The sequence below is a fragment of the Agelaius tricolor genome, unplaced genomic scaffold (assembly GCF_023055355.1).
Source record: "Agelaius tricolor isolate 1412-34295 unplaced genomic scaffold, bAgeTri1.0.p SCAF_118, whole genome shotgun sequence".
NCBI lineage: Eukaryota > Metazoa > Chordata > Aves > Passeriformes > Icteridae > Agelaius > Agelaius tricolor.
In genome coordinates, this window is record NW_027269378.1 from 221,470 (window position 1) to 245,801 (window position 24,332).

The window sequence follows — 24,332 nt, forward strand, 5'->3', positions numbered from 1 at the left end:
TCCCCATCCGGGCACGGGAGGGGGATTCGGCTCCGCTCGGGTGTTTCCGTCAGGGGCGGAAGCGCCCGAACGCTGCCAAAAGGTGTTCGGGTATTTCCGCATCCACTCGGCTGTTTCGGCCTCACTCGGGTATTTCCGGCTCCACTCGGAGTCGCGGCGGCGCGGGCGGCGCTCGGCTCTTCCCGCTGGGCTCGGCGGAAAGTACCGAAGGAATCTTCGTGTAATTCCGTCGCGGAGGCGGAAAGACTCGAAGTCTGTGACGGCCGCGAGCCGAACCTGTCCGGGAAGAGCCGAAGCGGCGCGGGGAGGCGTGTCGGGTGTTTCCGGCGCGGCGGCGGAAATGGCCGAGGGCCGGCGGCGGCCGCCATGTTGGGAGCCGCGGGGCGCTGAGGCGGCGGCAGCGGCGTGAGGCGGCGGCGGCGGCGGCCGGGCCGGGCCGGGCGGACCCCGCCCGCTCCCCCTGCTCCTCTCCCGGCCCCCCAAATGCCGCTGGCCTGGCCCCCCCCCGCCCCCTGAGCTCCCCCGCTTCCCCTTCCCCCTCCCCGCACACCGCCTGCCGCGGCTTCCCCCTATCGCGATAGTCGCCGGCGGCGCGGGGGGGGGGGCCGCCATGTCGAGCAGCGGTCGCAGCCCTTTGCCGACCGTCAACGAGAGGGACGCGGAACAGGTGAGGGAGGGACGGCGGGGATCGGGTGGGGATGAAGGGGGAGCCGGTTCCAGCGTGAGGGGAGAGGGGCGGGCTGGGGGGAAAAAGGGAATTTTGTGAGGGGAAAAGGGGACTGAGGGATCCTGGGGGGGGTTTGGTGAGGGCAAAAGGGGGATCTGAGGGAAGAAAAAAGGGGTTGAGGGGATGGTGAGCCGGTTTGCGAGAGGAAAAGGGAGTTTGGGGTGGGTTTGTGACGGGGAAAAGGGGCTCTGAGGGGCTCGGGGACTGATTCGTGAGGGGAAAAGGGGGGGATCTGAGAGGGTGAAAAGAAGGATTGGGGGAGTCCTGGTCCCGTCCGTGCGGAAAAAAATGGGAACTGAGTGGGTCCGAGGCGTTTGTGAGACGGGAAAAGGGTCTTAGAGGGGCCTGAGTAATTCTGTGAGGTAGAAAAGGTGTTTTGAAGGGGACCTGGGCTGGTTTTTGAGGGGGAAAAAGGGGGATCCGAGAGGGAAAGGAGGGGGAGAGAGTCTGGGGCTGCTCTGTGAGGGGAACCAGGGAGTCCTGGGCCACTCTGAGAGCACTGAAAAGGGTCTGGGGTCTGTTAGCGAGGGGGAAGTGAGGCCTGAAAAGGATTTGAGACAATTTGTGAGGTAAAAAAGAGTGTTTGACGGGAACCTGGGTGGGTTTTTGAGCGAAAAAAGGGATCTGAGAGGGAAAATAAGGGAGTGTAAGGGGGTCTTGGGACATTTTTGGGAGTGAAAAAGGAGATCCTGGGGTGTTTTATCTGGAGAAAGGAGGGGATTTCAGGGGATCTGGGGGGATCTGGATCCCTCTCTGAAGGAAAAGAGGCACTGAAGGGGTTTGGGATTGTTCTGTGAGGGAAGAGGGGGCTCTGAGGGGCCTCGGGGCCCCTCTGTGAGGTGCAAAAGGGGGGCCCGAGGGTGCCCCCAGTTCCTCTCTCCCACCCCCAGGAGGGACCCCGGGGTCTCCTGCAGCCCAGAGCCTCCTGTGGGGTGGGGGGTCCTGAGCCGGGGCCCCTTTAGGGCCGGGTTCGGTGTGGGGAGAGTGCTCTGGGCTTCTCGTGGGATGAGCCCCTCCCCGAATTTAGGGCTCCCATTTCGGGGTTCCCTTTGGGCCAGCAGTGGGGGTTTGTGTGCACAACCCCAAATTTAGGGGTCCCATTTCGGGGTTCCCTGCACCAGTGGGGGTTTGTGTGCACAACCCCAGATCTTGGCTGAGGGGGTCAAGCCTTGCACCCCAAATGTAGAGGAGCAAGCAGGGGGGTGCCAGACCCCCCCATTGAACCCCCAGGCTCCGGGATCTGCTGGGGGGGGGCAAGTTTGGGGTGTCATTGTCGCCCCCCCAGCTCGGTGGCTGCACGATCGGGGCTGTGGGGGCGTCAGCCCACCCCTTCCCCACCCCCTTCCCTTCCCTTCCCTTCCCTGCTGCGGCCCCCCCAAACCGGGGGGGCTGTGGGGGCGGCGGCAGCGCTGCCACGGGCTCGGCGCCCTCCCCGGGCTTTGGGGGGGCTCGGAGGGGTGAACCCCCCAAATCCCTCCTGTTCTGAGCCCTGTGAGCGGGACCAGCCCACCCCCAGCGTGGGGAATTTGGGGCTCGCCCCCCTTGTGTGTTTGGGGTTTGAGGGGGGGTTTCCTTTGGGGGGGTTCCCCAATTTGGGGGTGGATTTGGGGGGGGCTCTTGGGGTCCCTCTCTGCCCTCAGCTCCTGTGGCTGCGGGGGGGACCCCGCTGGTGGCTCAGCCCTTTTGGGGAGCACCTGGGGGGCTCCTCAGTTCCCCCAGCTGTGTGACACCCCCGTTTTGGGCGATATTTTGGGGAGATTTCCCCCTTTCTGTGACCGCGGAGCCCCACCAGAGCTGGGGTGTGACCCCAGCAGGGCGCGTGGGGGCCCAGGTGGCCTCGTGTCGCTGTCCCCAAACCCGAGGACGAGGCGATGCCACCTGTTCCGTGCCCGTGGCTGTGGCACCGAGCCCCCCTCTCCTCGTTTTGGGCGCTTTTCCTCTCATTTATCCGCTGTTATGTAACGCCAGAGCAAAATTATTCCTGGCTGGGAAGATTTGGGGAGGGGGCGGCAGCGCCGTGCGGGGGGGGCTGCGCATCCCCCCGGGCCCAGCAGCTGAAATTGGGGGTCTCTCCCTGCCCCCCCCAGCCCCCAGTCCCTCCCTCACACGGAGCCCGATCTGGTGGGGTTGGAGATAAAAAAAAAAATCTTCAAAAATGCCTAAATTTGGCTGACATTTGAGCGGCGCCGCACGAACCAGCGCTGCCTCCCCGGCTGCCACCGCTGCGGCGAGCCCGGGGTCCCGGTGACACCGGCCCTGGGGACACCCCAGGGGCCGCTCCCAGTGCCGCCAGCTGGCACCAGTTTGGTGCTGGTGGCATCGACACCTCCCGGCACCGGGGTCCTCACACATGCCTGGTGACATCGCCACAGCTGCGGTGACATCACTGCTGGGCCGGTGACATCACTGCTGGGCTGGTGACATCATGACAGCTCTGGTGACATCACTGCTGAGCTGGTGACATCATGGCAGCTCTGGTGACATCGCCACAGCTGTGGTGACATCACTGCAGCTCTGGTGACATCACTGCTGGGCTGGTGACATCATGACAGCCCTGGTGACATCCATGCAGCCTCAGCACTGTCACTGCTGCCACCATTCCAGTGGGAATTCCAGTGGCCATGTGGCCATTCCAGTGTCCATTCCAATGGCAGTTCCAGTGTCCGTTCCAGTGCCCATCCCAGTGTCCAGTGCCCATCCCAGTGCCCATTCCAGTGTCCAATGCCCATCCCAGTGCCCATCCCAGTGCCCATCCCAATGTCCATCCCAGTGTCCAGTGCCCATTCCAGTGTCCAGTGCCCATTCCAGTGCCCATTCCAGTTTCCGTTCCAGTGTCCGTTCCCCGTTCCCACCCTCCTGGCTCTGTCCCCCCCCCCCGGTTGCTCCCGTTGCCGGTTTTCCCCTTTCCCGCCCCGTTTCTCTCCCCGCCCCGCCGCTCCAGGTGTTCCCCGGCCCCACCCCGCGCTGTCCCGCTGCGGCCTCAGCCCCAACCGGTCGGGCCGGTCCCCGCTCCCTCCCTCCCCTCCCTCCGTCCGTCCCTCCCGCCGCTCCCGGCGCTTCGGGGTGCCCAGGGTGAGTCCCCTCGCGGGGCGGGCGGGCTGGGGAAACTGAGGCACGAGGGGGCTCCGCGGCCTGAGCGCCGTTCCCGAGCGCCGCCGCCGCCACGGCAGCCCCGCGGCCTTGCCACGGCCCGTGCCCGGTGCCGCTGCCGTTCCCCCGGTGTGACCCGGGCCGGGCGGTGCCTCCTTTGCCATCTTCGCCGTGGTTTTGGGGGCTCGCCGATAAACGGAGGAAACACCGGGAGCCCCGGGAGGGTTCGGGGGGTGCTGGTGCCGGGGGGGGCTCCGGTGTCGGTGCCGCCTCAGAGCCCGAGCGGATCCCGGCAGCAGCGCGGCCAGATGGCTCCGCACGCTCCCGCCCCGTTGCCACGGCAGTTTTTTGGCAGAAATTCCCGTTTTTCCTTCACTTTTCCCACAGCACCGCGGGCTGGGCTTCGGGGGGAGGGGGAAGCTCCGGTCGCCCCCCCGGGCCCCAAAGCGGCGCCTTCTCGCCCCAAATCTGGGGGTTCGCTTGCGCCATCGCCGGCGCCTCCCCCGTGGCTTCCGCCGCCGGTTTCCTTCCCACGGAGGGGGAGGGGGCGCCTCGAGCTGTGCCCCCACAAAACCAAACCCGAAGCCGGGGTTTGGGGGGCCCCGCACCCCCGGCGCGGCACCGGGGGGGCCGGCTCGGCCTCCCCCCGCTCACGCGCTCCCGTTATCTCCGGTGTCACCGGAGCGCTGACAGCCCCGCCGGGGGCGGCTCTCTCGCTCCCTGCCCGTAAGGGAACACCCCAAGGTGTCCGGGGCCCGGTGACCTTCGGGGGGACCCCGCGCGGCTTTGGGGGTGCGCTTAGAGGGGATTTGTGCCGGGTTTGTACCGGGGGCTCCCCCTGCTTTGGGCTGGGGCGTGAGCTCCGTGCAGGTGGTTGCGTTTGGGGTAAAACCGGGGCCTTTGGACACTGAAATTTTAGGGGCCCGAGGTGGCCGTGTGGCGGGGAGGGGGTGACACGGGGGACACGGTCCTGTCCCCTTCCCACCCTGGCGGCCCAGCCCGAAACCGCCGCGCTTGCGTCAGGTATCGGGGGCGGCTCCCGGCCGGGCCGGGCCGGGCGCGGCTCCGCCGCTCCGGACTTCGCTCCCGGCTCCTCCCGGAGCCCGCCGGGATCCCCGGGGGGCCCCGGCTGATCGATCGTCCCCTCGCTGTCCCCCCGCTGTCCCCTCGCTGTCCCCTCGCTGTCCCCCCCGCTGTCCCCGCAGCCCGGCGCCGTGGAGGGCAAGGGCGGCGGCAAGGCCAGCATGCTGCGGGGCCGCAACGCCGGCACGGCCGCCGAGGAGCAGCCGCACATCGGCAACTACCGGCTCCTGAAAACCATCGGCAAGGGCAACTTCGCCAAGGTGAAGCTGGCACGGCACGTCCTGACCGGCAAGGAGGTGAGCGGAACCTGGTCCTGCCCGGGGTGGCACTGCGGGGACAGCGGGGGCCCACAGGGACACAGGGACAGGGTGGGCTCACAGGGGACACAGGGATGGGATGGGCCTGTGGGTGACACCGTGACACAGGGACAGCGTGGGCCCACAGGTGACACAGGGACACAGGGACAGCGTGGGCTCACAGGTGACACCGGGACAGAGGAACAGGGTGGGCCCGTGGGTGACACTGTGACACAGGGACAGGCTGTGTCCTATGGGTGACACCGTGTGTGGGGACAGGATGGGCCCGTGGGTGACACTGTGACACAGGGATGGGATCAGCCTGTGGTGACACCGTGGTGTGAGGATGGGATCAGTCCGGGGGTGACACCGTGGCACAGGGACTGGATGGGCCCTGGGTGACACTGTGACATAGGGACAGGATGGGTCCTGTGGGTGACACCGTGACACAGGGACAGGCCATGTCCTGTGGGTGCCACCCCAGCGTGGGGACAGTCCCTGTTCCCGCAGTGCCACCGTGCTGCGGGCACAGCTTTGTGTCCTGGTCCTTGCCCTGGGAGTGCCACCGTGGCCCTGGGGTGCCTTCCTGTCCCCAGCCGTGGGTGCCACCGCAGCGTGGGGACAGCTCTGGGCTCCTGTGGCTGTCACCGCAGGGACGGGCCCGTTGTCCTCGTCCCATGGGTGGCACCGTGCTGTGGGGACAGCCCTGGCTGCTGTCCCTGCCCTGGGAGTGCCACCTGGCACAGGAACGAGTTTCCTGCTCCTCAGCTGTGACTGTCACCGTGCTGTGGGGACACTTCTGTGCCCTGGGGGTGCCACCATGGCACAGGGATGGTCCCAGGTGCTCTGTCCTCATCCCATGAGTGCCACCAGGGTGTGGGGACAGCCCTGTCCCCCTGCCCCTCCCCTTGTGGGTGCCACCACATTCTGGGGACAGCCCTGGGCACGCTCTGACCCCGCTGTCCCCTCACAGGTGGCCGTGAAGATCATTGACAAGACACAGCTCAACTCCTCCAGCCTGCAGAAGGTGAGGTGGTGTCCCTGGGGGGGGTGACAGCCGAATTTGGGGTGACAAATGGGGAATTGTCCCCTCTGACACCCCCAAAATGCCCCCTGTCCCCGTCCCCCGCAGCTCTTCCGGGAAGTGCGAATAATGAAGGTCCTGAACCACCCCAACATAGGTGAGACCCCCCAGGCCCCCCCAGCTGCACCCCCACCCCTCCCCGGGGGTGTCCCCCACCCTTGGGGGTGTCCCCACCCTTTGGGGGTGTCCCAGGGGTGTCCAACCCCCGTCCCCCCTTGCAGTGAAGCTCTTTGAGGTGATCGAGACGGAGAAGACGCTGTACCTGGTGATGGAGTACGCCAGCGGCGGTGAGCGGGGACTGGGGGGATTGGGGGGGACTGGGGGGGACTGGGGGATTGGGGGGACTGGGGGGACTGGGGGGGACTGGGGGAACTGGGGGAACTGGGGAGACTGGGGGGACTGGGGGGGACTGGGGGGGACTGGGGGAACTGGGGGGAACTGGGGGGGACTGGGGGGGACTGGGGGAACTGGGGGGAACTGGGGGAGCTGGGGGGGACTGGGGGGACTGGGGGGGACTGGGGGAACTGGGGGGGACTGGGGGAACTGGGGGGACTGGGGGGACTGGGAGGGACTGGGGGGGACTGGGGGGGACTGGGGGATTGGGGGGACTGGGGGGCACTGGGGGGGACTGGGGGAACTGGGGGATTGGGGGGACTGGGGGGGACTGGGGGGTTCTGGGGGGACTTGGGGGATTGGGGGGGACTGGGGGGACCTCGGGGTGCCCCTCACCCCCACCCTGTGCCCCCAGGTGAGGTGTTCGATTTTGGGGGATATTTTGGGGGTTTTTTTGGGGTGTTTTTGGGGTGTCCTGACCCAGGTGTGCCCCCCAGGTGAGGTGTTCGATTACCTGGTGGCCCACGGGCGCATGAAGGAGAAGGAGGCGCGGGCCAAGTTCCGACAGGTCTGGGGGGGGTGAAGCTGTTGGACGACCCCCAGAAGGGTTGGGGACCCCCCCCCCCCGTGTCCCCAAGGGGGCTGGGGGTGTCCCTGTGCCCCCACCTGGCACCCCCTGACCCCCCCTGTCCTGCAGATAGTGTCGGCCGTGCAGTACTGCCACCAGAAATTCATCGTGCACAGGGACCTGAAGGTGAGAGCCCCCCCGGGACCCCCAAAACACCATCCTGACACCCTGGGACCCCAAAAACACCATCCTGGCACCCCGGGACCCCCAGACACCCCTGGGACCCCCAGAGCAGAGCTCCCAATATCTCTGGGCCTCCCAGGTGGGTGCCAGGACCCTCCAGGACAGCACCTGGGACCCCTGGGGAGGCACCAGCACCCCCAGACCCACCCCTGAACCCCCCATGGGGACCCCAAACCACCCATGGGGACCTCAAAACCACCCATGGGGACCCCAAACCACCCATGGGAACCTCAAACCACCCATGGGGACTCAAACCATCCCTAGGGACCCCCCCAGACCCCCAATAACCCCCCCTGGGGTGCTCTCCCTGCCTGGGCCAGGCCAAGAACCTGCTGCTGTCCTGTCAGACCCACTGTCCCTGTCCCACTGTCCCTGTCCCTCTATCCCTGTCCCCACCAATGTCCCCACTGATGTCCCCGTGTCCCCAGGCCGAGAACCTGCTGCTGGACACCAACACCCAGATCCCATCCCAGTGTCCCCATCCCAGTGTCCCTGTCCCTCTGTCCCTGTCCCCATGGCCCCATTCCTGTCCCAATGTCCCTGTCCCTGATGATGTCCCCAAATGTCCCCAGGCCAAGAACCTGCTGCTGGACACCGACACCCAGATCCCATCCCAGTGTCCCCATCCCAGTGTCCCTCTGGCAGCATCCCTGTCCCAATATCCCCATTCCTGTCCCAATGTCCCCCTGTCCCTGATGATGTCCCCACACATCCCCAGGCCGAGAACCTGCTGCTGGACACCAACACCAACATCAAGATCCCATCCCAGTGTCCCTCTGGCAGTGTCCCTGTCCCCATGGCCCCATTCCTGTCCCAATGTCCCTGTCCCTGATGATGTCCCCAAATGTCCCCAGGCCAAGAACCTGCTGCTGGACACCAACACCCAGATCCCATCCCAGTGTCCCTCTGGCAGTGTCCCTGTCCCCATGGCCCCATTCCTGTCCCAATGTCCCTGTCCCTGATGATGTCCCCAAATGTCCCCAGGCCAAGAACCTGCTGCTGGACACCGACACCCAGATCCCATCCCAGTGTCCCTGTGACCCCACCGATGTCCCCATGTCCCTGATTATGTCCCCATGTCCCTGATGATGTCCCCATGTCCCTGATGATGTCCCCACACATCCCCAGGCCGAGAACCTGCTGCTGGACGCCGACATGAACATCAAGATTGCGGATTTTGGCTTCAGCAACGAGTTCACGTTCGGGAACAAGCTGGACACGTTCTGCGGCTCGCCCCCGTACGCCGCCCCCGAGCTCTTCCAGGGCAAGAAGTACGACGGGCCCGAGGTGGACGTGTGGAGCCTGGGGGTCATCCTGTACACGCTGGTCAGCGGCTCGCTGCCCTTCGACGGCCAGAACCTCAAGGTGGGGCTGCCTTTGGGGTCACCATGGGGGGTTTGGGGTGCCTGTGGTGGGCCTGGCTCCCTGAGGGCGCTATGGGGTCACCATGGGGGGGTTTGGGGTGCCTGGGGGTGGGCCTGGCTCTCTAAGGGTGCTATGGGGTCACCGTGGGTGGGTTTGGGGTGCCTGTGGTGGGCCTGGCTCCCTAAGGGTGCTATGGGGTCACTGTGGGTGGGTTTGGGGTGCCTGAGGGTGGGCTTGGCTCCCTAAGGGCGCTATGGGGTCACCATGGGTGGGTTTGGGGTCACCATGGGTGGTTCAGGGGTCCTGGGGATGGCTTTGGATGATTTTGTGGTGTCCACAGGTGGCTTGGGGCTCCAGTGGGTGCTTTTGGGGTGGTTTTGGGGTCTCTCTGTTGTTTTTTGGGGTGGTTTTGGGGTCTCTCCGTGGTTTTGGGGTTCCCACGGGTGTTTTTGGGGTGGTTTTGGGGTCTCTCTGTGGTTTTGGGTTTCCCATGGGTGTTTTTGGGGTGGTTTTGGGGTCTCTCTGTGGTTTTTGGGGTGGTTTTGGGGTCTCTCCGTGGTTTTGGGGTTCCCATGGGTGGTTTTGGGGTGGTTTTGGGGTCTCTCTGTGGTTTTGGGGTTCCCATGGGTGTTTTTGGGGCGCACAGGAGCTGCGGGAGCGGGTGCTGCGGGGCAAGTACCGGATCCCCTTCTACATGTCCACGGATTGTGAGAACCTGCTCAAGAAGTTCCTGATCCTCAACCCCACCAAGAGGGGCACCCTGGAGGTGAGGGGACCCCCAGCCTCATCCTGGGACCCCAAACCCACCCCGGGACCTTCTGGGGACCCCCAGCTTCATCCTGGGACCCCCAGCGTGGTTCTGGGAACCTCTGAGACCCCCCAGAGCACCCCAAACCCTCCTGGGGACCTCCCTGGGGTCCTCTCCCGTCCCCAAAGCGTCCCCGAGGTGAGCCCGGCCCCGCTGTGTCCCCAGCAAATCATGAAGGATCGCTGGATGAACGTGGGCCACGAGGACGATGAGCTCAAGCCCTACATGGAGCCCGTGCCCGACTACAAGGACCCCCGCAGGACAGGTGGGACCTCAGGGCGCCCCTGGGGACACGGGGACAGCCGGGTGTCCCTGTGCCCCCCCTGAGGCCATGTCACCCCCCAGAGCTGATGGTGTCCATGGGCTACACCCGGGAGGAGATCCAGGAGTCCCTGGTGGGGCAGAAATACAACGAGGTGATGGCCACGTACCTGCTGCTGGAGCACAAGAGCTCCGAGGTGGGACACTGGGGACACTGGGGACACCCTGGGGACACATTGGGGACACTGGGGACACCCTGGGGACACTGGGGACACATTGGGGACACTGGGGACACCTGGGACACATTGGGGACACGGGGGGATGGCAGGGACACCAGGGAATGGCAGAAATACAACGAGGTGATGGCCACGTACCTGCTGCTGGAGCACAAGAGCTCCGAGGTGGGGACACTGGGGACACCTGGGGACACCTGAGGGACACTGGGGGCCAGTGGGTGACAGGGAGGGAAGGGAGTGTGGGGGTCACGAGGGGACAATGAGAACATGGGGGGGGACAATGAGGGGACACGGGGACAATGAGGGGACACAGTGACAAGGACACATTGTGATGGTGCAGCATCACCGAGATGTGAGGGGACACGGGGACACTGAGAGGATGGGGTGGGGACACAGGGGACCCCGTGCTGTCCTGTCCCCTGTCCCCAGCCGTGCCCGTGCCAGCGTGTCCCTGTCCCCAGTCCCTGTCCCCATCCCTGTCCCCGTCCCTGCCTGGCGGGTGTCCCCCATGTCCCCCACATCCCCCATCTCCCCCATGTCCCCACATCTCCCCCATGTCCCCCACATCCCCCATCTCCCCCATGTCCCCACATGTCCCCCATGTCCCTCCATGTCCCCCACATCCCCCATGTCCCCCATGTCCCCCCATGTTCCCACATGTCCCCATGTCCCCCATGTCCCCCCATGTCCCCACATGTCCCCACATGTCCCCCGTGTCCCCAATGTCCCCCATATCCCACATGTCCCCACATGTCCCCCATGTCCCCCCATGTCCCCACATGTCCCCGTGTCCCCAATGTCCCCAGCTGGAGGAGAACCTGTCCCTGAAGCCCCGCGTGGCCCCGGAGGTGGCCAACAGCTCGGGCCCCTCCCCCGCTCACAAGGTGCAGCGCAGCGTCTCAGCCAACCCCAAACGGAGAGTGAGCGACCAGGGTGAGAGAGACCCCAAATGGGACCCCAAAACGGGGACAGGGACCCCAAAACGGGGACCCCAAAACGGGCACAGGGACCCCAAAACGGGGACCCCAAAACGGGCACAGGGACCCCAAAACGGGGACCCCAAAACGGGGACACGGGGGGGACACGGGGCGTGAGCAACCAGGGTGAGAGCCCAAAGGGTGAGAGCCCAAACTGGGGACATTGGGGACCCCCCAAATGGGGACATTGTGGGTTGGAGCTGTGGGTGGGTGCCTCCCTCAGGACCCTCACGGGGCGGTTTTAGGGTGGCTTTGGGACTGGTTTGAGTCGGTTTTGGGGGCCGGTTCTGGGCCGGTTTGGGGCCGGTTTTGGGGCAGTTTTGGGGCCGGTTCTGGGCTGGTTTGGGGGCGGTTTTGGGCCGGTTTGGGGTCGGTTTTGGGGCAGTTTTGGGGCCGGTTCTGGGCTGGTTTGGGGTCGGTTTTGGGCCCAGTTCTAGGCCAGTTTGGGGTCGGTTTTGGGGCGGTTTTGGGGCCGGTTTTGGGGAGGTTTTGGGCCGGTTCTGGGCCGGTTTTGGGGCGGTTTTGGGGCCGTGCCGTGTGACCCGGACCCCGATGAGCAGGGGCTGAAGGGGAACGGGGGCTCCCCGTGGAACCCCCCCTGACAGCCCCTCCCGCCCCAGCCGGGCTCTCCATCCCCACCTCGGCCTCGTACTCCAAGAAAACGCAGGCGGCCAACGCCGAGAACAAGCGAGGAGGAGGAGGAGGAGGAGGAGCGGGAGGAGGAGGAGGAGGAGGAGGAGCCGGGGAGGAAGAGGGCGGCGGGGGCGGGGGGCGCCGGGCCGGCAGCACGGCCAAGGTGCCCCCGAGCCCCCTGCCCGGCCTGGAGCGATCCAAGGGCACCCCCTCCCCATCCACGGTCAGTGCGGCGGGGGGCGAGGGGGGTCCCCAACACTGGAACACCCCCGGATTGGGGAGGGGGGGACTGGAACCCCCCTGGATTTGGGGAATGGGGTCCCCAACACTGGAACAGCCCTGGATTTGGGGAGGGGGGGTCCCCAACACCGGGAACAGCCCTGGATTGGGGAGGGGGGTACCCAACACTGGAACACCCCCGGATTGGGCAGGGGGGGACTGGAACCCCCCTGGATTTGGGGAATGGGGTCCCCAACACTGGAACACCCCTGGATTTGGGGAGGGGGGTCCCCAACACTGGAACACCCCTGGATTTGGGGAGGGGGGTCCCCAACACCTGGAACCCCCCTGGATTTGGGGAGGGGGGTCCCCAACACCTGGAACCCCCCTGGATTTGGGGTCAGCCCCTGCAGGGGTGGGGATGGGGGTGGCCGTCCCTGGGTGCCCAGGGTGGGTCTGGGGTCTCTCGGTGCCCACTCTCGGTCCCCAGGTCCCGTGGGTGCTGTTTGGGGGTTTGGGGACCCCCGTGCCCCCCCCAGCGCCCCCATTTCCGTGTCCCCCCTCAGAACTCGGTGCTGTCCACGGGCACCACGCGCAGCAGGAACTCGCCCCTGCTGGACCGGGCCAGCCTGGGCCAGAGCTCCCTGCAGAACGGCAAGGACAGGTGGGGACCCCTCCCCAGGGCCCCCCGGCCCTGCTGCCCACCCCGGGGGGCTCGGGGGGTCCCGAGGGTGCTGGGGTGGAGATGGGGAGGGTGGGTGATCACCCCCAGCCCCCAATTCCTGCATCCACTGGGGGCTGGGGAGAGCCCCGGATTCACATGGGGGGGGCCCTGGGGGCTGGGGGGGGGGCGGGCTCAGGGGGGTCCCTGGAGGTTGGGAGGGGCTCAGGGGTGACCCCCACCCCATGTCCCCCATTCAGGGGGGTGTCCCTGGGTGCCAGGGTGGGGCTCTCAGTGCTGTCCCCCCCACCCCATGCTCCCCATTCAGGGGGGGTCCCTGGATGTCAGGGGGGGGCTCAGGGCTGTCCCTGGGTACCAGGGGGGGGGTCTCAGTGCTGTCCCTGGGTACCAGGGGGGGGCTCAGGGCTGTCCCTGGGTACCAGGGGGGGGCTCAGGGCTGTCCCTGGGTGCTGGGGGGTCTCAGTGCTGTCCCTGGGTGCCGGGGTTGGGGCTCTCAGTGCTGCCCCCCCCTAACCCCCGTTTGTGCCCCCATCCCCCAGCAGTGCCCCCCCCCCGGGTCCCCGCCGCCTCCCCCTCTGCCCACAACGTCAGCCAGGCCGGGGGTCCCGGGGAGCGGCCCAGCTTCCCCCGGGGGGTGTCGAGCCGCAGCACCTTCCACGCGGGGCAGCTGCGGGCGCCGCGGGACCCGCGGGACCCCCGGGACCCCCTGCCCTACGCGCTGCCCCCGGGGCTGCCCCCGCCCGCCTCGCCCTCGGGCGCCAGCCAGGGCCGCCGCGGCCCCAGCGCCAGCCTCTTCAGCAAGTTCACCTCCAAGTTCGTGCGCAGGTGAGCGCCCGGGCTGGCCCGGCCACCGCGCGTCCCCTCCTGTGTCCTCCCCCTCCCACGGTGTGTTCTGGGCTCTCACTGTCCCTCGGTGTCCCCTCGGTGTCCCTGGCTGTGCCCTTTGTGGTTTGTTCCTCTGTGTGTCCTGGGCTGTCCCCTCGGTGTCACCTCCAGGCCTTCTCTGTCCCCTCTGTTTGTCCCCTCTGAGGGCTCCTCGGTGTCCCCTGGGTCCCTTCTGTGTTTCTGTGTCCCCTCCCTCAGGTGTCCCCTCGGTGTTCTCAGGGCTTTTGTTTTTCTCCTCCCTCTGTGTCCCCCCATGTCCCTGATTGTCCCCTCAGGGACCCCCCCATGTCCCTGAATGTCCCATTGGGGACCCCCCATGTCCCCCCCATGCACCTGAATGTCCCATTGGGGACCCCCCATGTCCCCCCCATGTCCCTTCCTGTCCCCCTGGGGACCCCCCCATGTCCCTCCCATGTCCCCCCTCGTCCCTTTGGGGACCCCCCCTGTCCCCCCCATGTCCACCCCCTGTCCCATTGGGGACCCCCCCCCATGTCCCCCCCTGTCCCTTTGGGCCCCCCCCTGTCCCCCCCATGTCCCCCCTGTCCCTGTGTCCCCACAGACCCCGGGGGGGGTTTTGGTTTTGCTTTTCCCCGGCCCCCCTGACCCCTCCCCCTCTCAGGGGTCTCTGGGGTTTTGGGGGGGCTCTGGGGGGGAGGGGGTGGCTCTGTCCCTCCCGTCCCCTCCCCCCCCCCAACGTCCCCTTCTCTTCTGTTTGTCTTTGTAGAAATCTGTCTTTCAGGTTTGCCAGAAGGTAGGGCCGCGCCGGACCCCCCGCATGGCACCCCCAAAACGCCCAAACCCCCCCGGACCCCCCGACCCCTCCCCAGAGCTGCACGGCCCCGCATGGCCCCCCCCGCTCGTCCATCCGTCCGTCTGTCCGTGTGTCCCCCCGTGTGTCCGTGTGTCCCCCCCGTGTGTCCGTGTGTCCCCCCCGCCCCTCCCCCTCCCCCCCGTGCTGTCTGTGCCCCCCCCGGGGGTGGGGGAGGGGCTGTGCCCCCCCCCAGCCCCCCCTGGCTGAGCTGGGCCCCCCCTTTTGTCTCCCGAGGAACCCCCACGAGCCCGAGAGCAAGGAGAGGGTGGAGACCCTCAGGTGAGTCGGGGACACCTGGGGACAGCCCTGGGGACACCCCTGGGGACACCCCTGGGATCCCTGAGACACCCCTGGGGCCCTGGGACACCCCTGGGATCCCTGTGCCACCCTCATGGTCCCTGTGACAACCCCAGGGGTGACCAACCCCTCTTGGTGACCCCATGGTGCCACCCCAGACCCTGAGAAGGACCCCCAGGACCCCCTTAGTCCCTGTCCCACCCCCCAGGACCCCTCTAACCCTGTTTCCCACCCCTGTTTGTCTCCCCCAGACCCACAGTGGGCCCCGAGAAGGATCCCCAGGACCCCAATTGCCCCCCCAGGACCCCAATTACCCCCCTAGGACCCCAGTTACCCCCTGTTTTCCCCCCCTAACCCCCATTTCCCCCCCAGACCAGCGGTGGGCCCCGAGAAGGATCCCCGGGACCCCAATTACACCCCCAGGACCCCAATTACCCCCTGTTTTCCCCCCCTAACCCCCCGTTTGTCCCCCCCAGACCGGCGGTGGGCCCCGAGAAGGATCCCCGGGACGCCGGGCGCGACGCCAAGCCGCGCTCCCTGCGCTTCACGTGGAGCATGAAGACCACGAGCTCGCTGGAGCCCGGGGAGATGCTGCGCGAGATCCGCAAGGTGCTGGACGCCAACAGCTGCCGCTGCGAGCCCCAGGAGCGCTTCGTGCTGCTCTGCGCCCACGGCGCGCCCGGGCACGACTCCTTCGTGCAGTGGGAGATGGAGGTGTGCAAACTGCCCCGGCTCTCGCTCAACGGCGTCCGCTTCAAGCGCATCGCCGGCACCTCCATGGCCTTCAAGAACATCGCCTCCAAGGTGGCCAACGAGCTCAAGCTCTGAGCCGCGCCTGCACGGGGCGGCCGCGGAGCTCCGGGGACACGGACGCGGAGGAGCGGCTCCGAGGCGGCCGCGAGCTCAGGGGCTCTGAGCCACGGATGGGACACCGGGGCTCACCTGGGGACACGGCCACGGCCACCTCGGAGCTGCGGCTCCTGGGGACGCGGACACGGAGAGCCAGGAGCGGCTCCAAGGTGGCCACGGAGCTCCAGGGACCCGGTGGCCCAGGAGCGGCCCCTGAGCTGCAGCTCTTGGGGACACGGACACGGAGAGCCGGGAGCGGCCGTGGAGCTCTGGGGACACGGACACGGTGACCCAGGAGCAGCTCCGAGGCGGCCGCCAGGCTGCAGCTGTTGAGGACCCGGTGACCCAGGAGCGGCCACATTGGAGCTGCGGCTCTTGGGGACACGGACAGAGTGACCCAGGAGTGGCCACCGAGCTCCGGCTCTTGGGGACACGGCCACGGTGACCCGGGAGTGGCCCTGAGGTGGCCACGGAGCCACGGACACGGCGGGGACGCCCACGGGGGGACACGGGAGCACCAGGATGGACCTGGGGGCTCCTGGATGGACCTGGGGGCTCCTGGATGGGCCTCGATCACATCCAGGCCTTGGTGGGCACGTCCTGGATGGAGCCAGGAGCTCCTGGATGGACCTGGGACCTCCCGGGGTCACCTGGTTGGACCTTGTGCGGGGTCCAGGTGACCACGGGGACACCCTGGATGGACCCAGGGCCACCTGGATGGACCCAGGGCCACCTGGATGCACCTGGGGCCATCCTGTGGCGTCCAGGGCCTTGTGAGGCTGTGGGGACATCCTGGATGGGCCTTTGGGGACAGGGCCAGGGTTTCATGGGGACATCCTGGGACCTGTTGGGGACATCCTGGTGGCACCTTGTGGGAGGGGGGAGCGAGGCTCATCTGGGGACAGGAGAGGTGGCCCAAGGCCCTTCTGAGGAGTCCTGGGGGCCATCGTGGACAGCCCAGGGACATCCCCGGTGGCTTTGGGGACATCCCCGGTGGCTTTGGGGACATCCTGGGTGGCCCAGGGCCGCATGGGGACAATCCTGGGTCACCCGGGGACACCCTGGGCGTCTCTGAGCCTTACGGGGGGGACACGGGGACAGGCCGGGGGTGGCCTTAGGGGGGTGGGGGTGTCCCCTCCCCCCGGGGGATGCCGGTGTCCCCTGCCCCTCCCCCCCCTTGGGGACAGGGCTGTCCCTGCCCCTCCCCCCCAGGGCTGCCCCTCCCCCCGCACTCAGGAAGGCCCCGATGGGTGGGGGAGGGGCGGGGGCGCTGCTGCTGCCGAGGTGGCTCCGAGTGGGGGTGGGGCCTCCCCTTCCCCCCCCCCCCCCCATTTCTGTCCTGCTGTAGCCCCGCCCCGGGCACCGCCCCTGGGGGCGGGGACACTCGGGGAGGGGCCAAGCCCAGGCCACGCCCCCTCTGCGGTGGATTTTCCAGGTTCTGATTAAAAACTTTCCAGAAAGATCCGCGGGCTCCGAGTGGTGCTCAAGGGTGAGGCGGGGTCGTGCTGAAGGGCCCGGGCCCAGTGCTCCCAGTATGGACCAGCAATCCCAGTACAGACCAGTGATCCCAGTACAGACCAGTTCACCCAAGTGCTCCCAGTCCCGCAGCACCCGCAGCCGCTGTACTAAAATACCTTTATTGCAAACTGGGACCCCCCAGGACCCCCCGGTCCTCCGGCCCAGCAGGGGGCGCTCAGCGGGGCGGGGCGTGGCCGGCAGCCGGGGGGCGGGGCCTGGCGGCGGGGGCGTGGCCGGGGCGGAGCAGCGGGGGCGGGGCCCGGCCGGGCTGGAGGGGGGGCGGCGGCCGCGGGAGCGCGGGGGGCGGGGCCGGGGGCGGGGCCGGGCGGAGCAGAGGGGGCGGGGCCGGCGGGCGCGAGGGGGGCGGGGCCGCGCCGGGGGGTGGGGCCGAGGAGGGCGGCGGGGGCGGGGCCGGGCGGGAAACGCCCGTGATCTGCACCTGTGGAGAGAGAGGCGGGGCTGGGTGGGGCCGGGCAGGGATTGGGTGGGGCTGGAATGGGCGGGGCAGAGAATGGGTGGGACAGGGATGGGCTGTGGTGTGGGTGGGGCATGATCATTGATTGCAGTGTGATTGATTGATTGATTGGGGTGGATTGATAGAATGATTGATTGATTGGGGTGGATTGATTGATTGAATGATTGGGGTGTAATTAGTTGGTTGATTGATTGGAGTGGATTGATTGATTGAGGTGGATCGATTGATTGATTGAGTGACTGGGGCAGGGTCATTGTGCCAGGGACTGGCTCTGGTGTGGGTCTGACCCCAGTCCAGGATCAGAACTGGGACCAGTCCAAGCCCCCAGCCCAGGACTGGGAGCAGGGCAGGGACAGGGCCCGGGACCAGTTCCCAGCTCAGACCCCCCCCCCCCAGCCCAGCCCTTCCTCACCTCCTCCTCCTCCTCCCGGTCGGGCTGGGGGCGCTCCCCGGGGGGCTCCCCCTGGCCCTGGCGCTCCTGCAGGAGCCGCTCCAGCCCCAGGCGGCGCCGCGGGCCCAGCACGAAGCTCCGAACCTGCGCCGCCGTTTTGTTGCCCAGCACGGCCGCGACCGCCGGGAAATCGCGGCCGTAGCGGCGCAGGGCTGGCACCGGGACAGACAGACGGACAGTGAGGGACGGACACGGCGGACAACGAGGCCAATGAGGCCAACGAGGGCGGACGCTCACCCTGCACCACCAGCAGCTGCTCGTCCGTTGTCCAGCGGGAGCTGAACTTGCTGTTGTTGCCCTGGGGGGTGAGGGGAGGTGACTTTGGGGGACCGAGGGGACACAGCCGGGAGCTGCTGTGACACCGTGGGGACACCGTGGGGACAGCGTGGGGCTCACAGGGACCCACCTCAGGCGGCCGCAGCCCCTCCAGGCCCCCGTCCAGCGCCTGCCTGAGGCCGCTGTTGATCTGCTTGATGCGCTGCACCTGCGGGGATGGAGCGGGGATGGAGCAGGGATTGGGGAGGGATTGGGGAGGGATTGGGGAGGGGGCTCAGGGGGTTCTGCCGTGTCCCGGGTTGGGGGGGCTCACCCTCACCTGCCGTTTCAGCGCCACCAGCTGGCAGTCGAGCTGCCGCAGCGCCCGCGCGCCCAGGTCGGGGTTCGCCGTCACCTCGGCCACGTCCTCGCGGCTCAGGCGCATCCCGCGGGGGGGGCGGCGCCGCTGCCGCGCCGGGGGGTGGTGCCGGTACTGCGGCTCCTTGCGCGGCCCCGCCTTGGCCACGCACGGCTGGCAGCGGGGCCGTTAATGAGGCTCGTTTGTTAATTAGTGCAGGTGCTTGAATTGGTTATGGATGGGGAAACCCCCTGAGAACTCACACATCCCCCCCCCCCCCGGAACTTGGTACGTTCCGCCCCGGCCGCTGCTCTCCCCCGCCCCCCCAGCAGGGGGCGCCACCTCTGCCCCATTTCTGGGGCTTTTCCCCCAAATTTTGGGGTGTCCCGACCCTCCCCCAGCTCACCCTCGTTGTTTTTAGGGTTTCCCCCCCATTCCCAAAGATTCCCCCAACTTTTGGGGGTCCCACGCCATCTTTAATTCCCCTCCCCAGCTCCTCCCTCCTTATCTTTAGGGATTCACCCCCATTTTGGGGGTCTGACCCCATATTTAGGGGGTTTCCCCCTTTTCCTCACCCCACCCTTGAAACCCACCCCGCAAATTTCACCCTGAGACCGCCCTGAGCCCCCCCAAACCCCCCCTGTGCCCCCCAAACCCCCCCTGTGCCCCCACCTCCTTTTTGGGGTCCGCAGGCTCCAGGTCCCCGTCGGGGCTGGGCCGCTGCTCGTCGGTCTCGTCGTTGCTGGGGGGCCAGGAGGGTTTGGGGGTTCAGGGTGGGATTTGGGGGAGGTTTTGGGGAGGTTCAGGGTGGGATTTTAGGGAGGTTTTTGGGAAGTTTTTGGGGAGGTTTTGGGGATGTTTTTTGGGGGTTCGGGGTGAGATTTTGGGGTTTTAGGAACGTTTTTGGGAAGTTTTAGGAAGCTTTTTGGGAAGTTTTAGGAAGGTTTTGGGAAGGTTTTTGGGGAGGTTTTGGGGAAGTATTGGGGAGGTTTTCGGAAATTTTTTAGGGAGGTTTTGGGTGGATTTTGGGTAGGTTTTCGGGGAGATTTTGGAGCGTCTGAGGGTGGATTCTGGGCAGGTTTCTGGGCAGGTTTCTGGGCAGGTTTCTGGACAGGATTCTGGGCAGGTTTCTGGGCAGGTTTCTGGGCAGGTTTCTGGGCAGGTTTCGGGGTGCCAGGATGGATTTTGGGGGGTCCTGTACCTGTCGTCGCGGTCGCGGCGGCCCAGGAGGCGCCGGGCCTGCCTGTCCATGACGCTGGTGCGGGACCGCGTCTTCTTCCAGGAGTAATAATACTTGACCAGGCTGGGGATCAGCTTGTCCGGGAGCTGGGGGCACACACAGGGGCTGGGGGGGCACGCAGGGGGCTTTGGGGGGGGTTTCAAGGGGTTTGGGGGGGTTTAGGGGTGATTTGGTCTCTGGGATGGGGTGAGAGGTGAAGGAAGGGGTCACCCCTGTAAATGGAGGGGAGAAAGTGCAGGAAGGCCCCTGAGATTCCCCACAAAAAAGGGGGAAAACCCCTAAAAATGGAGGATCAGGAATCCCTAGAAATAGGAAAGGGGGAAACAGCAGAGAAACCCTAAAGATGGGAGGGGTCAGGACCCCCAAAATCAGGGGGAACCCCAAAAATGGGCGGGAGGTACCACCTGGTGAGGGGGAAGGGGGAGGCTGGGATGTACCATCTCCTGTCAGGGGGGTGGCACCCCCTCATCTCCAAGAGGGTCCTGAGAGCCCCAGAGCCCCCAGACGTCCCTAGGGGGTCAACAACACCATCCAAAACCCCAAAAAAACCCCAAAAAAATTAAAAACAGCCCCAAAAATCCAAAATTCAGCCCCCAAAAACATCCAAAAATCAGCCCCAAAAAATTTAAAGAACAGCCCCAAAAATCCAAAAATCAGCCCCAAAAGTTCCCTGGTTGGGGCCGGATCCAAGCACGCTGAGGGAGGGGGGTCTGACCCCGGTGCTCCCTCTCTGAGGGGGGTTCTGGCCCCCATTGCCCCCGCCCCAGGGGGTTTTGGGGTCCCTTTGGGGTCCCTTTTGGGCTCCCTTTTGGGTCCCTTTTGGGGTCCCTTTTTGGTCCCTTTGGGGTCCCTTTTAGCTCCCTTTGGGGTCCCTTTTGGGGTCCCTTTTGGGCTCCCTTTTGGGCTCCCTTTTGGGGTCCCTTTTGGTTCCCTTTTGGGGTCCCTTTTGGGTCCCTTTGGGGCTCCCTTTGGGCTCCCTTTGGGCTCCCTTTTGGGCTCCCTTCGGGTCCCTTTGTGTCCCTTTTGGGGTCCCTTTTGGGGTCCCTTTGGGTCCCTTTGGGGTCCCTTTTGGGGTCCCTTTGGGGCTCCCTTTGGGGTCCCTTTGGGGTCCCTTTTGGGCTCCCTTTGGGGTCCCTTTTGGGCTCCCTTTTGGGCTCCCTGGCCCTCACCATCTGCTGGATGCGGGCGAAGCTCTTGCCGTGGCAGCTGAAGGCCTGCTCGAACAGCACCTTGTCCTCCACCGTCCACTCGTCCGGGAACGGGGTGAAGTTGGCCAGGTCAGCCAGGGACTTCTCCACGTCGTGCTTGTGCCACAGCAGCATGCCCAGGGCCTGGGCACCCCGGGGGGGTCAGCAAGGGATTTTGGGGGGTCAGCAGGGGATTTAGGGGGGTCAGGAGGGGATTTAGGGGGCCAGGAGGGGATTTAGGGGCTCGGGGCTCCGGGTACCTGCTCGATGTTGTAGCCGTGCTTGTCCTTGGCCATGGCGATGTACCTGTCCACTGGGGGGGGTCATGGGGAGGGTGAGGGGGTTTGGGGGGTTTGGGGTGAGGGAGAGGGGTTGGGGGGGTCTTGGGGGGGTTTTGGGGGGGTTTTGGGGGGGTTTTGGGGGGTCAGGGGAGTAAAGGAAGAGTTAAAGGGGTAAAAAGGGGTTGGGAGGGTTGGAGGTTCTGGGGGCACAAAGGGGGTTGGGGGGTACCAGGGGGTGTTGGGGGGTTCCAGGGGGTGTTGGGGAGTACCAGGGGGTGTTGGGGGGTTCCAGGGGGTGTTGGGGGTTCCAGGGGGTGTTGGGGGTTCCAGGGAGGGTTGGGGGGTACCAGGGAGGGTTGGGGGGTTCCATGGGGTGTTGGGGAGTACCAGGGGGTGTTGGGGGGTTCCAGGGAGGGTTGGGGGGTTCCAGGGGGTGTTGGGGGTTCCAGGGGGGTTTGGGGTACCAGGGGCTGTTGGGGGTACCAGGGAGGGTTGGGGGGTTCCATGGGGTGTTGGGGGTACCAGGGGGTGTTGGGGGGTTCCAGGGAGGGTTGGGGGGTTCCAGGGGGTGTTGGGGGGTTCCATGGGGTGTTGGGGGGTACCAGGGAGGATTGGGGGGTTCCAGGGGCTGTTGGGGGGTACCAGAGGGTGTTGGGGGGTTCCAGGGGGTGGGGGCCCCCCCGAGCCCCCCTCCCGCTCAGGGTCCCCCCGGGGGGGGCGGGGGTCTCACGTTTGGCGTCGGACACGCAGTGGTTGGGGGCCCACACCAGCATCCCCTTGAGCTCCTTGTTGCTGTAGCGAGCGGGGCTCTCTGGGGGGCACGGGGGGGTCTCACTGAGGGGGCGGGGGGCGCACACCCCGAACCCCCCCCGGACCCCCGGCCCCTCCCCAAAGCTCCGTACCTGGTTTGCAGTCGGGAATCACCGCCTGGTAGTCGGCCCCCACCCGGATCATGCTGTCTGCGGGGTCACGGGGGTGCCGGGGTTACCGGGGGGCCCCGCTGAGCCCCCCTCGCCCTCAGGGGCTCTTTGGGCCGGGGGGGCCGCGGCCGAGCCCCCTCCCAGCGCCTCAGAACAAAGCTGCGGCCGCGCACACGCGGGCGCCCGGGGACAATGGGGACGGGGCTTTGTTCGCCCCCCCCGTGTCCCCGTGTGTCCCCCCCACCCCTCCGAACCCGGGGGGGTCCGGGGGATGCCAGCGCTGCTGCCCCCTCCCCACGTTAACACCCGCGGGGTCCCCGGCATCCCCTGGGCTTTATTGGGGTGCGGGGTGTCCTGGGGCTCGCAGCTTTGATTTTATTTTATTGTATTTTGTTGTATTTTATTTTATTTCATTTCTGGGGGGGGGGGGGTCACTCACCGTGGCCGTGCTCGTCCTCGCTGGCCTCGTCCTCGGACTGGGGGGGGTCCCGCGGCGCCCCCCCCCGCCTTGGCGCGGCTGCGGGACAGGATCCCCGAGGGCTTCTCCATCACCGCCGGCATCCCCGGGCCCCCCGAGCCCCCGGGGGCCCCGCACGGCCCCGCGGGGAGGGGGCTCGGCCCCGGTACCCCCCCCTCACCAAAGTGCCCCCGAGCGCGGGGGTTTTGGGGAGGGGGCGTGGGAATGGGGCGGGGGGGGCGGACGCGGGGCGGACCCGAGGGTCCCTCCCCCGGTAGGAGCGGGAGAGAACCGGGGGGGGTTCCAGGGGAGGGGTCCCGGTCCTGGGGGGGCCGTGCCGGGGGTCCCGAGCCCGCACAAAGCGCCCGCGGCCGCTGCCGCCGCCTCCCGGTGCTAAAGTAGTTCCAGCTGCCGCGGCCTCAGCACGGCCCCGCCGCCCCCCGTACCCCTCCGCGCCGCCTCGGGGACCGGGGGGACCGGGGGCAACCGGGGGGGACCGGAGGGGCTCGGCGGGGACCAAGGAGGACCAAGGGGATCGGGGGGACCGGGGGGGACCGGGGGGACCAAGGGACTCAGGGGGGACCGGGGGGGACCGGGGGAACCAAGGGGATCGGGGGGGACCTGGGGGGATTGGGGGGAACCGGGGGGGCTCAGGGGCGACCGGGGGGGATCGAGGGGGACCGGGGGGATCGGGGGGGCTGGGGTCTGTCCCCTTGTGGGGCTGGGTGGCCATGGGGATCCCCACCTCCATCACACTCTGTGGGGCTGGGGTCTGTCCCTGTTTGGGGTTGGGGTCTGTCCCCACCTGGATCAGGGGTCTGTTCCTCTGTGGGTCTGGGGTCTGTCCCTGTTTGGGGTTGGGGTCTGTCCCCATGTGGGTCTGGGGTCTGTCCCTGTGTGGGTCTGGGGTCTGTCCCCATGTGGGTCTGGGGTCTGTCCCTGTGTGGGTCTGGGGTCTGTCCCCATGTGGGGTTGGTGTCTGTCCCTGTGTGGGTCTGGGGTCTGTCCCCATGTGGGGTTGGTGTCTGTCCCTGTGTGGGTCTGGGGTCTGTCCCCATGTGGAGTTGGGGTCTGTCCCTGTGTGTGGCTGCCCCTATGGGGTCTGGGGTCTGTCCCTCTGTGGGTCCCCACCTCCATCACGCTCTGTGGGGCTGCCCCACATCCCCCGTCACCCCCTTCCCTCTGGGGCTGCCCTGCTGGGTCCTGTGGGGTGACCCCATTGCGGGAGGGTTTGGGGCTGGATCAGAGCTGGCAATCAGAGCTATGGGGCAGAGCTATGGGGTGGGCTGAGGGCTATGGGGCAGGCATGTGTGGCAAACTGGAGTCTGTCAGTCCATACTGGGCTCTGTAGGGCCAGTTTGGGCTCTGTGGGGCCGGTTTAGGGCCGTACCAATCTCTGTGGGGCCATACCAGCCTCTCTTGTGCCCATTTAGGGCTGTACTGGATTTGTGGGGCTGGTTTAGGGCCGTAATAGCTCTGTGGGGCTGTACCAGGCTCTCTTGTGCCAGTTTGGAACCGTAATGGGTTTCTGGTGCTGGTTTAGGGCCATACCGGGCTCTCTTGTGCCGGTTTAGGGCCGTACCAAGCTCTGTGGGGCCATACCAGGTTTGTGGGGCCGGTTTAGGGCTGTACCGAGCTCTGTGGGGCTGTACCATGTTTGTGGGGCCAGTTTAGGGCCATACCGGGCTCTGTGGGGCCATACTGGGTTTGTGGGTCCGGTTTGGGGCCGTACCGGGTCTGTGG

General features: G+C 67.0%; 2 protein-coding genes and 1 long non-coding RNA gene across 6 annotated transcripts; 2 read left to right on the top strand and 1 right to left on the bottom strand.

Annotated features, from left to right (window-relative positions):
* The first annotated feature begins 315 nt into the window (after positions 1 to 315).
* On the top strand, positions 316 to 16,909 carry MARK2 (microtubule affinity regulating kinase 2). Of its 4 annotated transcripts, XM_071419891.1 has the most exons (19): positions 316 to 667; positions 5,023 to 5,196; positions 6,170 to 6,223; positions 6,329 to 6,377; positions 6,502 to 6,567; positions 7,111 to 7,181; positions 7,311 to 7,367; positions 8,553 to 8,789; positions 9,436 to 9,555; positions 9,763 to 9,862; positions 9,943 to 10,055; positions 10,901 to 11,027; positions 11,692 to 11,927; positions 12,490 to 12,587; positions 12,913 to 12,917; positions 13,145 to 13,430; positions 14,215 to 14,241; positions 14,536 to 14,580; positions 15,075 to 15,561. In XM_071419891.1, the coding sequence occupies exons 1-19, from the start codon at positions 611 to 613 to the stop codon at positions 15,424 to 15,426; spliced, it is 2,274 nt and encodes a 757-aa protein (XP_071275992.1). In that variant the 5' UTR covers positions 316 to 610; the 3' UTR covers positions 15,427 to 15,561. The 4 variants fall into 4 exon arrangements, with proteins under 4 accessions (XP_071275992.1, XP_071275989.1, XP_071275990.1 ...); XM_071419888.1 differs by lacking the exon at positions 12,913 to 12,917 and having other exon boundaries at positions 15,075 to 16,909; XM_071419889.1 differs by lacking the exon at positions 12,913 to 12,917 and having other exon boundaries at positions 13,148 to 13,430; positions 15,075 to 16,909.
* Positions 16,910 to 17,065: 156 nt separating this feature from the next.
* On the bottom strand, positions 17,066 to 22,996 carry RCOR2 (REST corepressor 2). The gene is given in 13 exon segments (XM_071419894.1): positions 17,066 to 17,404; positions 17,853 to 18,043; positions 18,129 to 18,189; positions 18,298 to 18,375; positions 18,487 to 18,678; positions 19,177 to 19,246; positions 19,706 to 19,830; positions 20,914 to 21,075; positions 21,192 to 21,244; positions 21,943 to 22,023; positions 22,115 to 22,171; positions 22,572 to 22,629; positions 22,631 to 22,996. Coding segments are annotated over 13 exon segments (1,455 nt in total). The 5' UTR covers positions 22,694 to 22,996; the 3' UTR covers positions 17,066 to 17,140.
* LOC139586467 (uncharacterized) lies at positions 18,788 to 19,747 on the top strand. Its single transcript, XR_011677799.1, has 3 exons — positions 18,788 to 19,327; positions 19,426 to 19,582; positions 19,631 to 19,747. It is a non-coding gene; the product is annotated as an uncharacterized lncRNA (long non-coding RNA).
* Positions 22,997 to 24,332: the final 1,336 nt, after the last annotated feature.